We start from the raw sequence: 15517 nt of genomic DNA, 5'->3' as shown, positions 1-15517 counted from the left end.
CTTCTATACACACTTCCCAGGTTTATGTCCTGGAAAAATCACTTATGTGCTGCTAACGCAGCCATTTGACTTCACCCCTTGTGGTGCACTGTCTCTAGAGACAGACTGATACCAACAACAGCTTGACGTGGACATGACAAGCGTTTATTGTAAAAATTAATATTAACAGTCCAGTTTAGCAGTGTTCTACTTAAACATATTTATGTTTGTGGTATTAACACTCAGAAATGGAGGGTAGGGGGTAGAGTTATAAGAATATTTGTTTAGAAGTAGAGGATAAAAGAGACAAGATATTTCCCAAGACATTTTGAACGTATTTGCAATTTGGGCATTCTTTTTCCACTAGGTGGCACTATATGCTAGTACTTAAACACAATAAATTCTGAACTGTTGCATTATTTTGCTTTCCATTTCCAGCCTTTCCTTTGAGGAGCTCGGGGCGGTGTAGATACGGTCCTTCCACTTAACATTTTATCTTTGCAAAACCATGTGAGGCAGGTTAGACTGAGAGATGGTGACTGGCCCAAGGTCACCTTGTAAGGTTTATGACTGAGGATTTGAACCCTGGTCTCCCAAGTCCAGCACATTATATACAGGGTTTAGAACTGGGACTAGCAGCCAACAGAGAACCAGAGTTTTATATTGCTATGTAGCCAGGATAGTAGTATATGTTAAGAGCTTCCATGCTGATCTGCTGTCAGCAAGAGACTTAGGCCCCATCTCTACTATCCACTTGAAGCAGTACCATCCCTCCCCCCAAACAGTGGTTTCTTAAAGGTGCTGAGAATTGTTAGAAGACCCCATATTCCCCTCGCAGAACCATAATTTAATGCTTCTTTCCAGGAAACTCTGGGAAGTGTAGCTCTTTGAGGGGAATAAGAGTATCCTAACAAGTCTCAGCACCCTTAACAAACCACAATATGATGTAGCTTAAATTGTATAGTGCAGATGGGACCACAGGTGCTAGAGTCTCACAGTCTGCTTGAATGCCATTTCCTTTGTTTTCCTTTCCCTGAGTAGCCCACATAAAATAACAGGAACAGCCATAATTTCTGCATTGTGGTGACTGGGCAACTGCATGCTTCCCTTTCTTCCCCTTCCCAACAAAATGTACCAGTAAAGTCATGCATCTCTTCAGATTGAACCTGAAGTAGAATGAATGAGTTGCTCTGGAATATTTGTTTTCAAGAGAGGTAGCTGTGGTAGAGTCTTACAGGAAAAACAATGAAAGACTTTCTACCTTAAAGACTTAACAAATTTATTATCAGCACAAGGTTTCATGGATTACAGTGCATTCCATCAGATTCATGAATTGAATCTTACCCTGAGTTTCATTACAAAAATATGTGTTTGGAGTAGGAGTGGGGATTGTAAACTTGAACAGTGAGGTCAAACGGAAATGAAATGCAGAAAGTACAGGTGGTGATAACTGTGCTATTGACACTGACCATACACACAAAACCAACAAAAAAAAACCCCCAAACATTGACGATGATGAACCTGTGGCAATCCATAAGTTGTTTGACTCCACATTCTATAAGCTCCACAGGTTCCCCATCCATGGTGTAATGGGAAATGTTAAAACAGCTTGGTTTGGCTTCCCCTTCAAGCTACCTGAAGAGTTCCCTACATGTTTGTAGATTATCTCAAAACATTATTTGTGTGTGCCATGAACAAGTCAGATGAAGCACGTTTCGAAAGAGAATCCCTTTCTCTCTCTCCCCCCCCCCCCCATCTTGGGTTTGTAGAATGGGATCTTTGGCATTTCCGAATCGTGTAACAGGAAATAAACCCACAAATTAGAAGATGTTATGGGGACTTTGTGAATTAAAATGGTTAGGCTTACCTGGGAATGTTATCAAAGCACATTTAGATTTAAGGGACTTCCAGATGTTTGCTTTCGACTCTGCTTGTAGTGCAAAACCAGGAAATGAAACAGGAAGTACCTCCATAAAAGTGGTTCTTGTTATGTTGGTGGACTGTAGTTACTATTACTAGTTTTGGGTGGCAGTTGCTATTTCCTTCCTCTATCTTGATCCTGCCAATACTTTTTGTAGTAGAGGGCATCAACACGAACCAGTTGTCTACAGAGAATCTCAATCCTAGCAAAAGACAGTAGATTAGAATTGCTACAATTCTGCACAGGTTGAACAGCTGCAGAATTAAAAGCATAATAGTTGAATGTGTTTTTATATTGTTTTCGGTTTCATTTTACATTACAAACCTCGGTTGTCGAACATAATCTGTTTCGGAAGCCCATTTGGCTTCCGAAATGTTGGCCAACCGAGGTGCGGCTTCTGATTGGCTGCAGGAGCTTCCTGCACTCAGTGGAAGCCACGTCAGACATTCGGCTTCTGAAAAACGTTTGAAAATCAGAGCATTTACTTTCGGGTTTTCAGGAGCAGAAACGTTCCAAAACGGAGGCGTTCTGGGACCAAGGTTTGACCGTATTTGTTTTTTAGACTGTAAACCGCCTAGAGATGAAAAGTAAGCCATCGTTCATTTGATGGTTTTTCTGCAACAACAATATTTACAGAATAGAAGCATGTTCTTAGTAGCCTGGACAGACCTGATCACGAACATGCTCTAAGAAGAACAGAGGGAGAACCTATTTTGTTTGCCCTTAGGCACAGAGATTTGATTATGTCAATGTCCCATAAAGCACAATCCTAAGTATTTTTATTCAAAAGCAGGCATCAGAATTCTGTGGGGTTTACTTCCAATTAAATGTACAGCTTATTTATTTTAATATGTTGGCTTTCAGAGATTACCCTTCCCAAGGAGGCAGCCAATATTGCAGTTTTGAAACATTAAAAAAACTATAAGCAACTGTTGCTGGATCTGTCTGTCTCAAGATGCAATCTGTGTGCCTTGGGGGGGGGGCTCAAACTGCTGTGTTAGCAGCACTAAAGTGATCTCCCCTGGGCAGTGTGTGTGGAGGTCCTGGGCTGCCCAGATGACAAGATCCCCCTCTCAGCCTCGCTGATGTGGGCTAAAGGAAAGCAGAGCAATATGTTTGGCACCAGCTTGGCTGTAGGAATTGCTGGATGGAGACATACAAGGTACTATCCAACTGTCTTAGGGACTTCACTGAATTCGTGTAGGGTTTACTCCATCTTTTCCTCTCCCAAAGATATCGTGCAAAACGGCAGAGGTTTTGAATCAAGAGTTTTCCTTCTAGATGGGCTACCTTCCCAGGGGTGGGGTGTATAAACAACTAAGATATCTAAAAAGATTGTAACATCAGTTGTTAAAACAAACTCATCAGAAAAACAGCATCAACGGGTTTCTGAAAAGCAGTAAAGCAGACATCAAAGCAGGAGCAGTTAAGTATAAAACAAGTGCAACAGAACTCCCCCCCGCCCCATGCTCCCCAAATGTGCTCTGGGTCCGTCCGTCCCCCCCAATCCTCTGGAGCAGATTTGGGTGTTGTGCAATGGCATGCAGGAAAAGGAGACAGAGGGGAAGTTCTGTCATGCTCATGGCAGTTCTTCGGCACACAATGATTTAATTGGTTACAACTTACAACCCAGAGTGACTGGCCCAAGACCACCCAGTAAACTTCAAGATTGAATAGTTTCTTCTCAGTTGTAGCAGAACACCCTAACCACTGCACCACCCTAACACACAGGGACAGCTTATTGTTACTGAAATAATTAGGATTCGGGTTGCTAAAACTTGTCCTGGCCATGCTGTTTTGCCAGATAGGAGCAACCCCAGCCATTTAGCAGGCCCAACTTTCTCATTTAGTAGTGGACATGGATCGTAGGACCACACAGAGAACAGGACTATTTTTTCAAATGAAAGCTGCAATCCTATCCACACATTAAGGAATACAGCCCATTGAAATCAGTGGGACTTGCTTCTGATAAAATATGTGGGCAATTATGAGCCAGATACCCAGCTTGTCCTTATTTTATTATGATCTGCTCTGAAAAGATTGGTGGTGCTCAATTCTCCTTTTTCAGTCTAAGCTGTCCTGGAATATAGCCGTTTTGAAATTGCAGAGTTTTTTATTTTATTTTAAAGTTCCCTGTTTTATTTTCACATTTAAGAAAATGAAGTACCATATCTTATTTTCAGAACTCCTTAATTCTGGGAAACAGTCCCCACAGAGACTGAATCTGCTCTAGGGAAGGGAATTAGCTCAATGGGTAAGGGCCATCGTTCCGCCACGGGGGGTTGCTGGGTTGTGGTGACCCATGGCACGGCCTTTTTGGCGGTGGCTCCCTGTTTGCTAAATCCCTTGCCTAATTATTTATTTCAGTCTCACTTGCTATTGGCTTTTAGGATAAATGTTAAAACATTCCTGTTTACCAGGGCATCTGATGGCTGAAAGTTAGTTGTACTGGTTTAATATTTATGTGTTTAGCACACTTTGGGGAAAGTGCAATATAAAAATTTAATAAAGAAATAAATACAGAGCTCAGTGGCAGAAGCATCTGCTTTGCATGGAAAGGTTATCAGGTTCAGTCTCCAGCAATTCCAGGTAGGGCTGGCTGGGAAAGACCTGCCTAAAAGCCTGAAGAGCCATTTCCAGCCTGGGTAGACTGTAGTGATCTAGATGACTCATGCAAGGCACATGTGTGTATCTGAAGAGTGCATGCACAAGAAAGTTCATACCAATGACAAACTTAGTTGGTCTCTAAGGTGCTGCTGGAAGGATTTATTTTTGTTTGTTTCATGCAAGGCAGTTACCTGTGTTCCTTTGTTGTTGTTGTACACACTGCTTAATCTACATGAGAGATGTGTTGCAGCACAAGCAAGTGCTAGCACAGGCATCCCCAAACTTGGGCCCTCCAGATGTTTTGGCCTACAACTCCCATGATCCCTAGGTAACAGGACCAGTGGTCAGGGATGATGGGAATTGTAGTCCAAAACATCTGGAGGGCCGAAGTTTGGGGATGCCTGTGCTAGAAGCTGTGTTCTCCAACCTAAACATGCTTTCCTCCCATTGCTACAAATTTTCTGTGGTTGCTAAGGAGACAACTCGGGGACACTGTATTCAGATCCAATTCAGTATATATTTCAGCATGCACACTGAACACAGTGCGACTTACTTCTGAGTAACCATAGACAGGAATGCTCTGCTATTCATTGCCCCACCTTTCCTCTTGGAGCCCAATCCTAAATGACTGTACTCACTTAAACTTTTACAGTTAATGGGATTTGTGTTTTTCAAGTTTCGGATAGACCCTTCTCTAGCAGTGTTGCAAGTTAGCCTCACATCAGCCAAGGGAGCCAATCCTATGAATGCTCGCTCAGAAACGAGGCCGGCGGAACACACAGGATTGCAACCGAAGTTGAGCTGGGATTTGAATTCGTGCTGCCCACAACAGCTCTAAATATAGTAAATGCTTTGGGGGACCGACTCGGACCAGGGTTTTTGGAAACGGGCACCGTCGCTTTGCTCTGGCTCAAATTAATAGGGACCCTCCGGCTGCGATCTCCTACCCGCTTACAGGTACTTGGGAGTAAGGCCCAGTAATTCCGTGGGAATCTTGACTTCCGAGTAGGCGTGTTGCAGAGTTAATTTCCCTGCAGTTCAAATACTAAGGCGCAACGCTACGCATATCTACTAAGAAGTCCCATTGATTCAGCGGCACCTCCTTCCAGGTAAGTGGGTGCAGGACTGCAGCCTAAGGACACTGATATGTTTTAAAACGGATTTATTTTCTTTCTCTCTGTGTGTAACCGTCCTGCGAATTTGAAGGACGGGTTCCCCATAATAAGTGAAGCGTCACAAACAAATGCCTCTTTCCGAGTGGCTTCGTTGGGTCTTTCGGGACTTTTGTGGCCCTTCCGTTTCGCAAAGTCGGGGCAAGGAGCCCTCACCCCTCAATCCCGCCGCCTTCCACGTCCCTTGACAGACCTCGCCCGGCTGCCTGCAGAAGACGAGCGCTTGGAAATAGTCCCGGGTGGCTTCAAGGGACGGGACCCTTCTCCCAGAGCAAGCGACGGACAGGACGGCGGCGAACACCCTCCTCAAAGCGCGGAGGCGCGCGGAGAGAGGAGAATCCTTCCGCATTTGACACCTCCGCAGCTGCAGGCGCGACTCGAGGCTCGCAGACAAGCCCCTTCTTAACCCACCTCCAGCTTTGGAAGTGCCCTTCTCCCCTTTCAGCCGGGGCTATTTGCGCAGTTCCCGCGCGCGCTGGGAGGAGACTGAAGAGAAACCATTTGGGGGGGGGGAGGCTACCCGCGTCGGAATCCCCGGGGAGGACGAGGAGTGGGCTGGCGAGCTTCTCCCCCTCCCCAGTCCCAGAGCTCTGAGGGAGGAGGAGGAGGAGGAGGAGAGTCCACCACCCACCCACCCACCTACATCCCCGCCCCCGCCCCGCGCAGCTGGAGGGCCATGCTAGGGAAAGAGGCCACGCTTCCCAAACTTCCTGCCCCACTTTCCTCAACAGCCGGCTGCCAGGAGGTGCCGCCGCCGCCGCCGCCGAGCGTGCCCCAAGTGTGAGGAGCGAGGAGAGAGCCGCCTCAGGAGCCGCCGCCGCCGCCCCCTGAGGGGACCGTGAACTCGCCGCCCGCCCCGCGCAATGAGCGAGCCCCGGGAGAAGAAGGCGCCCGCGGCTTCGCCCCCCGGCGGCACTGGCAAGGGCCCCGCCGTCGTCTCGCTGCTCTTCTCGCTCCTCTCGGTGGGCGCCTGCTTCCTGCTCAACGCCAAGACCTCTCGGCTCGAGGGCCGGCTGGTGGCCCTCGAGGAGGAGTTGGCCGCCGGCCGCGCGTGGAGCCCCGGAGAGCAGCTCGGCGCCGAGCCCCTGCTCGCCCTGCTGCAGCCTCAGGTGGACGGGCTCCTGCAGGAGGTGAGTGGACAGGGAGGCAGACGGGCTGCTTCGCCGTTGTAGGCGCCTGGCTGGGGCTCTAGAGGCGGGTAGGGCTGCGGCTCTCTCCGTCTCCAACTTCTCCAAAAGCTCGCGCTGATTGACAGGGATCCACCGTGGCTTATGCCAAGAGCCCTGAGCCACATTAAGAGTGCCTTCCAAGGCTGACCAAGCCTGGGAGCTTCACGAACGTGTCGTGGCCAGAGCTTTCGATCGGATGAAGCGCTGGCAGACCGTAGCTTTCCCAAGCACGCGCTGTGCTATGTTCGCCTGGAAAGTGCCTTCCAGGACACTGACTGGTGTCGCTTCTGCTGCAACAGGCGAATCGGGTTACCTCTTCTCACTTAGCTGCTGGAGGGGCAGGCAGACTAGCGTCTCCATCTTTATGGGGTGCCCATGGTTGCGTGCTCTTATCACCGTCCTCCCTCCAAGGAGTTTGGAAGAGCGTTCCTTATCCTTCTCTTTCCGCCCTCTTCCTCATTAAAACGTTCTAGGATATATTGACTGGCCCAGTGTCATGCAGTGAACTGGGTGGCTTAGAACTCAGATTTCCTTGGTCCTAGTCAGACACTGCCAGGAAAATATGTTCAGATTCCAGGGCTATGAGTTGCAAAACGCAGGGAGCAAAAGAGTGCTTTTGAGCATGTGCAGAATGCTGTCCATCAGTACACTACAGCCAGCTCCAGTAAATCTGGGATTAGAGGAGAAAGAGCTTTCAGATCAAAGGGTGTGATTTCATAGAATCATAGAATTGTAGCATTGGAAGGGATCACAAGGATCATCTAGTCCAACCCCCTGCAGTGCGGGAATCTTTCACCCAGCATGGGGCTCAAACCCAGGACCCTGAGATTAAGAGTCTTATGCTCTACCAACTAAGTTATCCCTCAGGGGAAAGCTTGGCCATTAGCACCTTTTGAAAACATGCATTGGTGATTGAATCAAATTTTCAAAAATAAGTGCTCTGCAGGTCTCTGCTATGGACCACCGAAGAAGTTTGAATATTACAAACATCACATTCGGTAAGACTGAGGAAATCCCCATCATTTTAATAACAATTCCTCAAAATAAGAGGTACTTTAGTAACCTTTTCATGTTAGTGCTATTGTAAGATTTAAAGAGAAATTTAATTGCATTTCTCAAGTACTTCTGAATAGAGTTGCAAAAGTTTAAAAAGTGTGACCCATATCTTGGAGCTTGTGTGCTAATTGCATGATGAAAAGCATTTTGATGGATGCTAAGGCTTGTATGGAAGCAAAGTGCCAAACATTTTACTGCTTACAAAAGTTAATTGTGTTTCTTCAAGAGGACCTTCCTAATTGCCCAGCTTCTTTGATCCGTGTGGTGATGAAACTTCATGATTCTTCACTGGTGGGTTCTCTTTTTGTGAGAACCACTAATATAAATGTGAGAAAGAGCCTTGTGGCACCATAAAGACCAACACATTTATTTATTTATTGCATAAGTTTTCATTATAATATAAATATACAAGTCTTTAAAGTGCACAATGTTTTTTAATTATTCCGTTGTACAGTAATGAGCTAATATTGATGATCTCTCCAGAGACCAGTGTGAAGGTTCATGCCAGAGGAGTCAGAGAATGATATTGGACTAGTAGTTTTAGATAACATTCATGATGACACTTAGGGTTTTCTTATCCATAAGACTTTGGAGCAGGCATCCCCAGACTTCGGCTCTCCAGATGTTTTGGACTACAATCCCCATCATCCCTGACCACTGGTCCTGTTAGCTAGGCTAGGGATCATGGGAGTTGTAGGCCAAAACATCTGGAGGGCCGCAGTTTGGGGATGCCTGCTTTGGAGTGTGCGGCCAGCTGTTTGAATTCTGGAGATCATGGATAGACCTTTTAATTGTTAAATGCTTCAGATCCAGACTCGCACTAAGAGCACAGCTTCCCCTGTGAGTTGTTTTGATATTAGATTGTACAAGACAGCTCAGGTCTTTTGGTTGTGAATACTTTATGAAAATAGGACCCAGGTGGCGCTGTGGGTTAAACCACTGAGACTAGGGCTTGCTGATCAGAAGGTCGGCGGTTCAAATCCCTGTGACGGGGGTGAGCTCCCGTTGCTTGGTCCCAGCTCCTGCCAACCTAGCAGTTCGAAAGCACGTCAAAATGCAAGTAGATAAATAGGAACCGCTACAGCGGGAAGGTAAACAGCGTTTCCATGTGCTGCTCTGGTTCGCCAGAAGCGGCTTTGTCATGCTGGCCACATGACCTGGAAGCTATACGCCGGCTCCCTCGGCCAATAATGCGAGATGAGCGTGTAACCCCAGAGTCGGTCACGACTGGACCTAATGGTCAGGGGTACCTTTACCTTTACTTTATGAAAAATATGTGTAAAATAAGGCCAGAGTAAATCATTATGTGATATAGCTCCATTATGGAAAAATTGCCCCAAAATTGCTCAATGTTTAAACCTGACAGCAATGTATATAGGCTGTCTTTAACCCGTTTTGCTGTTGATTGTGAGCAGCCAAGCCAAGGTAATAGTAGCAGGGAGTTTTCAGATGGACCTGATGGATACAGATCTTGCAGAGTTTCAAATGTCATTCATCAAACATGGACAGTTCTGGATAGTGTGGGCATGCTTCCCAGGCTACATGGGTTCTTAAGTCTGCTGTATTACTAACAGCTCACTCATGTAAGGCAATTGTCCAATAACTGTTAAGCATATTCCACCTTAATCCCTTTGCTGCCACTGTAAAACTTGCAGTATATCCTGGAGTGCGCTCCTGACTATAGATAGAGCACTTATATCAGTATTTTGGATTTTGGATGGAATTTCAAGGTCAGTTCAAGGTTATTTGTATGCGATAAAAAACTAGAACAGCCTTCCCTAGCCTGGCGCCCTCCAGATGTTTTGGACGACAACTCTTATTGGTCCCAGCCAGCATGGCCAGGTTGGTGAGGACTGATGAAAGCTGCAGTCTGAAACATCTGAAGGGCACACGGTTAGGAAAGACTGATCTATAAGAGCAAGAGGGGAGGAGTGGGGAAGTTGTTTTTGGAGTAGTAATAATAGTAGTGCAGCGAAAGGAACTGACATAGCAGAATCAGTTCTTTACTTGGAATGATACCAGTAATTACAGATAATATATGGACAGCATATATACGTTGGTTTCATTTTAGGTTGAAGAGGCATCATTGTAAAGATAGCAAAATACAGATGGGAGGCAAAATATTAGCTCTCTAATGGGAACTTTCATCCCTGTCCAGATACATTTTGCAAATCATTAATTTTTGTATAGTATTACAAATTGTTCCTTGCCCTGTAAAATAGAAATCGATTGTTGGATAATATTTAATTGTACACATATTTGAGCATTTTTTTTTGAAGTGTTTATACTGTACTGAAGCACTTGGATGATAAATCAATGAACCACTGATTTATGGTTCCATTGTATGGGTGGGATATTATTATTATTATTATTATTATTATTATTATTATTTCTACTACTACTACTAGGTCAGCTACTTTGTTTTAAGTGAGTGTCAGGGAAATTCTATGTGTGTCTGCTCCAGGTTAAGTTCTGAGCTTATATCCAGGTATGTGTGTGTAGGATTGCAGTCTGAGGCATAGCTGCCAAGTTTTCCCTTTTCTCACGAGGAAGCCTATTCAGCATAAGGGAAAATCCCTTAAAATAAGGGATAACTTGGCAGCTATGGTCTGAGGCTGCACAACTTTACACATTTAGTGGTGTATAAGCCCCATTGAACTCAGTGGACTTCTCAATAAATGCACCTAGAATTACACTATAATGTCTTGCAAGTATTAGCTATGGTGAAGGTTACATTTCTAAGATGGGCATTTACCAAGATTATACAGTATTTACATTCGTATAAACAAATAATATGGAAATCCATATGTTCCTTAGGGAATGCTTTCTTATTATTTATGTTCTTATGATGGTAGGGTGGCCAGGTAAAAGAAAGAAAGAGAAAAAACCAGGGCTCCTGCACCTTTATTAGGTGTGTAGAAGAGGGAATTTTATGTAAGCTACACCTGATGAAATTTCATTCTCTCCACAACTATTAAAGCTGCCAGAGCCCTTGCCTCTCCTTTACTTGGTCACCCTAGTAGTAGGTTCATATACTTAGCAACACTCCCTGAAACCTACTACTACATGTTAGGTTTTTGACAGTTAAGGATTGTGCATTACTTGTTGCTTTATGAATCACTTCCTTTTATAAGATTGTCATGTGTGTCAGAAGATAATTCTTAGCTTCAAAATCCACGGTATGAAGAACCAGTTCTTCATTGCCTTCCTGTATTTTATAAGATGGTTCACTGGTTTCCTTGATGCTATTTGCTCACGTGCATAAGCCACAAATGGACTTGATGGCTTCAGGATTTGAACAATTCACTGGTTGACTAAGGAATAATGGAAGGCGGTATAGAAAAGCAATCTTAAACCTTAGAAGTTCTTTTTGCTAAAGCATGTCCTTAAGGGAAGCAAATGTAATGTTGCCTATTAACTGCATTGCCAGCTTGTTATTTTTAGTTGTTGTGGGACAGTGCCAAAGAAGGGAGGAGATGTCACTGAAGGGAGATCAGTGATGGCATGCTAGCTGAAAGAAGAGAGCTCCAAGGGGGCACTGCAGCATGTGGTATAGCTCACTCTCATACTGCACAAAATGTCCCAAGAGTATCTTTGTAGGTGAAACCACACAGTCATGGAGATCTCAAATGAACTTGCATAGAAATATTCTTAAGGACAAGAACAGCTTGTCGTCAAAGGGTGAACATTTCTCCCAGCTACCACCTCTCTGACCTGTCAGACCTTGTCCTAAAGGAAACCTGTAGAATTCCTCTAATCAATATGTTAGGAAATCAATTACTTTGGTGAATACACAGAGCAAATAAGCTAAGTAGGGAAACTTCTCTGTTTTTGTTAATAGATTGTTGTATATAGCTGGGTAAACTGCCTTCCTCCAACAAACATTCAGAGTTACTTTGGAGGCAGCCAGTTTGCCCAGCTATATCCATCATTATCTTGGAACTGATCCTCATCAACAGGGAGAAACTGATCGACAACAACGTGGAAGTACTGGAAACTTTGGGAGGAAGTGATCGTGTCTTTTTGAGTTTCATTATACAAAGGCATTTTGATTCAAAAATAAAAAAAAGATTACTGCTTTTCATGAAATATTTCCCCATCTTATCACGCATTTGCCACTTTTAGTGAAATCCTATGCAATCTTGTTCAGAGGCAAGTCCCATAGAGTTTAATGGAGTCCACTCCCAGGTAAATTGTGCATAGGATTACAGCCCAAATGACAGTTCCAATTTGTATGTTGTGCCCTGCATTTTTTCATTTACAGTGGTACCTTGGTTTAAGAACAGTTTAGTTTATGAGCAACTTGGATTAAGAACGCTGCAAACCCAGAAGTAGGTGTTTTGGTTTGTGAACTTTGCCTTGGAATAAGAACATGTTTTGTTTCCTGTGGAGTGTGTTCCATTTGTAAATTGAGTCCTCCGCTGCTATGGGAAAGCACACTTTGGTTAAAAAACGGACTTCTGGAATGGATTAAGTTCGTAAACCAAGGTACCACTGTATTTGCACTTGTCCTTTTGTCACTTTGGTTCCAGATTAATCCTTAGGATGGCTTACAAAATCAAACAAATCAGTTAAATCCCCATAAACAAGTGCAAATTGCACTCCAAAAAGTAAACATAAAAAGTTGCTTGAAATAACACCCAACTGACTTCTCAAACCCCTGCTAAAATTTATGTTTTCACCGTTCTCATGTTAGATTGGAATCTGCCTCACAGGATTTACTGGGAAGGGAATTCTTATTCTTAGTTTTAAAATTTATATACAGTACCACCCTTCACCTCACATGGCAGTTTACAATATAAAGAGGAGGAGTTAACTATTGAGACAGCCCTGCTCTTTTGGGTCTGCCAGTCTGGGCAAAGAAAAGGCTCTGGGCTGGGTCTCTTAATAATAAATAATAACATATTTTTAATTTTTTTTATTCTCCGCCCTCCCCATCCAAAGCCGGGCTCAGAGCGGCTAACACCAAATATAAAACAACTGATTAAAATACAACTCAACAACAAGACTACATACATCAAAATTAAATTAAAAAGTAAAAATGCAGCCTCATATAAAAGGGAAAAAGAAAGGGAAAATGGGGGAGGGAATCAGGTTGGCTCCAGGCGAAATGCCAGGTGGAACAACTCTGTCTTACAGGTCCTCCGCGGGGCATACCAGGAGAGACAGTCCCGTAAGTATTCTGAGTGTACTCTTGAGTTTGACGAAAGAAGTTTTTCCTCAATCAATCTTGGCTGTAGTTGTTTAGGGCTTAAAGGTTAAAACTAGCACTCAGAAGTGCACTTGAAAAGAAGGTGGAAAGCAACTGGTTAATGTATTCCCTTTGGCTCACCCTGTAACTAATCAGGCAGACACTTTTGGACCTGGCAAAGTCTCTCGATAGCCTTTGGAGGCAACCCCATACAGAGTGCATTACAGTAGTCCATGCTGAAGGTTACAAAGCTATGTGTCTCAGAGGCCATCCTTCTGTAGGAGTGACCACAGCTGCTAAATGAGTCAAAACTCAGGGGTTTATTATTATTATTATTATTATTATTATTATTATTATTATTATTATTATTATTATCAAAGCCCTACCTGGAAATTCAGGTGTGTTTTTCTTGTCTGCTTTTGATTATATGAACTTTTAAAGGCAGGGATTACCTCTTACTGTGTTAGGGAAAAAAATAGTTTTAGTTAGGAATGTAGGTGAGCACCATATAAATAACCTAAAGAAAGCAAAGAAGGAAATATAACAGTGAATTGTTAAAACTGCTTCGGACTCTGAACAGGTGGATCCTTTGTGTTACCAGTGATACTAGGTGAGCAAATTATAAAGCTTGAAGGAATCTCTTTAGTGTGGGTGCAGGCAAAATGCTTAATACTAATTCCCAGAGTTTCATCCAGAGGGTAGGTTATATGAGAGTATAGGCTGTGGATTGCAGCCAAGAAAAGTTATTGGTGTGTATCACTGTAAGGCAAAAAAATGTACCTAAAGGTTCTCTCTCAGCAATGCAATAGTTAAGAAAATTACTGTTTTAAAATGCATGAATGTATAAGCTAAATCCATACTATGCAAACCTATGGTTCATGGGAGCATGAATCGGGGGTCTAGAATGCTTCAGGTATTTTTCTGCAGATGGAGGAGAGATGTGCCCTTGGAGAGTGAGATCCAACCTTATGTGACCTCACAACTGCAGAAACCTCCATGGCCCTTGCCTTGTTGATATAGGAGTTCCAATGTTGGTAGAAGCAAAAAATGAGCATGCTGGAGGCATTTTAGTGAAGGTATAGATTTGAAATATATAGTAGTTAGGTGCAACTGAACCTAGAGGGCAGGGCAAGCAAGACATGTGCCAGTCATGTAGCTGGTGTATATATTCTCCATGAGCAGGGATATAGTTTTGTTTTGTTTTAAATGACAAAACTCAGAAAGGAAAAATGCCATTCTGTCCTACCTTCTTCTTTGCTGTCATGTACACTTCAAGCTCTAGATATGGCAGTTCAGCATCCTCCACTTTGGATTCTTATTACATCGTTAACTGCATGTCATCGATGTGAATTTTACACCTGGAAAATTAATTGTAATTTGAATTTGCAACATTTAATTTTTAGAAAATTGGTTTCAGCAGCTAGTTTTTACACTTTATTTTAATGTAAAATATTGTTAGAAATGCCTGTCATTGTTTAGTTAAAATTTGAGTCATAGGGCAGAAAACCAGCAGAGACACTGGGAAGTAATTAAAACTTTGCAATGGGTGCAAAATCCGAATATGGTTATCTGTTCAACTATTTAATAAGTTTACAAAGAGCTTTTGGAAGTACAGCCAAATGAAGTTCTAAATACTACAGTACAGTCAAAGGCTTCTCTGTAAACTTTACTTTGGTACCAAGTTACCATTTAACTAAAAAATTGTATAGATTCCAAAGCACTATTTAATGCGTTAACGCCCCCTGCCCAAAGACTGGGATGTAGTAATACCTCTCTACTTGTTTTGAAACAAAGACCTCAATTCAAAGTGGATGGTCTTCATGCTAGAGCAGAAATGTTAATGAGTGCAGATTAAAGAAGTATGTAGTTGTAAACAAACAACACTAGTTTAATTCACAATAACTATATTGTTTCCTAGTAGCCTTAAAACATTCAGCTTATCGGCCAATCCTAAAACTTGGAAGTGTCTGCAACTACAGTTGGAACTAGACATTTTGGAACAATATGGTTTTGCAATTGAGGGAGTGAATCAAAATGTGGGTGTTTTAATCCTTTCCTTGAATTCTCCCCTGCACGTTCTCCCAGACCATAAATGATCTACACACACCCAAAGGAAATCACCACTTAAGGAGAAACACCATGGCTTGGCATTTGTGGGAGAGAATTGAAGCAAAACATGGCAAAATGGTTGTGGTGTTCGTGCTACAAGCAGATCCATTATGATTGCTATTGCTGCTGTTTTTGTTGTTTAGTATTATTTATTAAATTTATATACTGCCCTTCATCAAAAGACTGCAAGGCGGTTTACAACTTACAGCACAAATATCTGTACAATATAAAAATCAAAACTTGCATTTCTTCATCTTAAAAAACAAAACAGTCCAATGGATGCTAGCTAATGTGAAATACAATCAAGAGTTGT

The 15517-nt window shown here is 43.2% G+C and overlaps 1 protein-coding gene across 3 annotated transcripts in view; it reads left to right on the top strand.

Annotated features, from left to right (window-relative positions):
- The first annotated feature begins 6067 nt into the window (after nt 1-6067).
- LOC132591727 (collagen alpha-1(XXIII) chain-like) overlaps nt 6068-15517 on the top strand; it is a 207894-nt gene continuing 198444 nt past the window's right edge. For 2 of the 3 annotated variants that reach the window (XM_088661969.1, XM_088661970.1), the window contains exon 1: nt 6207-6809. In XM_088661969.1, the coding sequence (XP_088518095.1) occupies nt 6543-6809 (267 nt within the window). In that variant the 5' untranslated portion in view covers nt 6207-6542. Of the gene's footprint in view, nt 6810-15517 lie in introns of all 3 variants that reach the window. The other variant, XM_060271654.2, reaches the window with a different exon arrangement.

Source organism: Zootoca vivipara, chromosome 2, assembly GCF_965207765.1.
Source record: "Zootoca vivipara chromosome 2, rZooViv2.hap1.1, whole genome shotgun sequence".
Lineage (NCBI taxonomy): Eukaryota > Metazoa > Chordata > Lepidosauria > Squamata > Lacertidae > Zootoca > Zootoca vivipara.
Note: the sequence above shows the minus strand (reverse complement) of the source record. Positions and strands in the feature narration are given on the sequence as shown.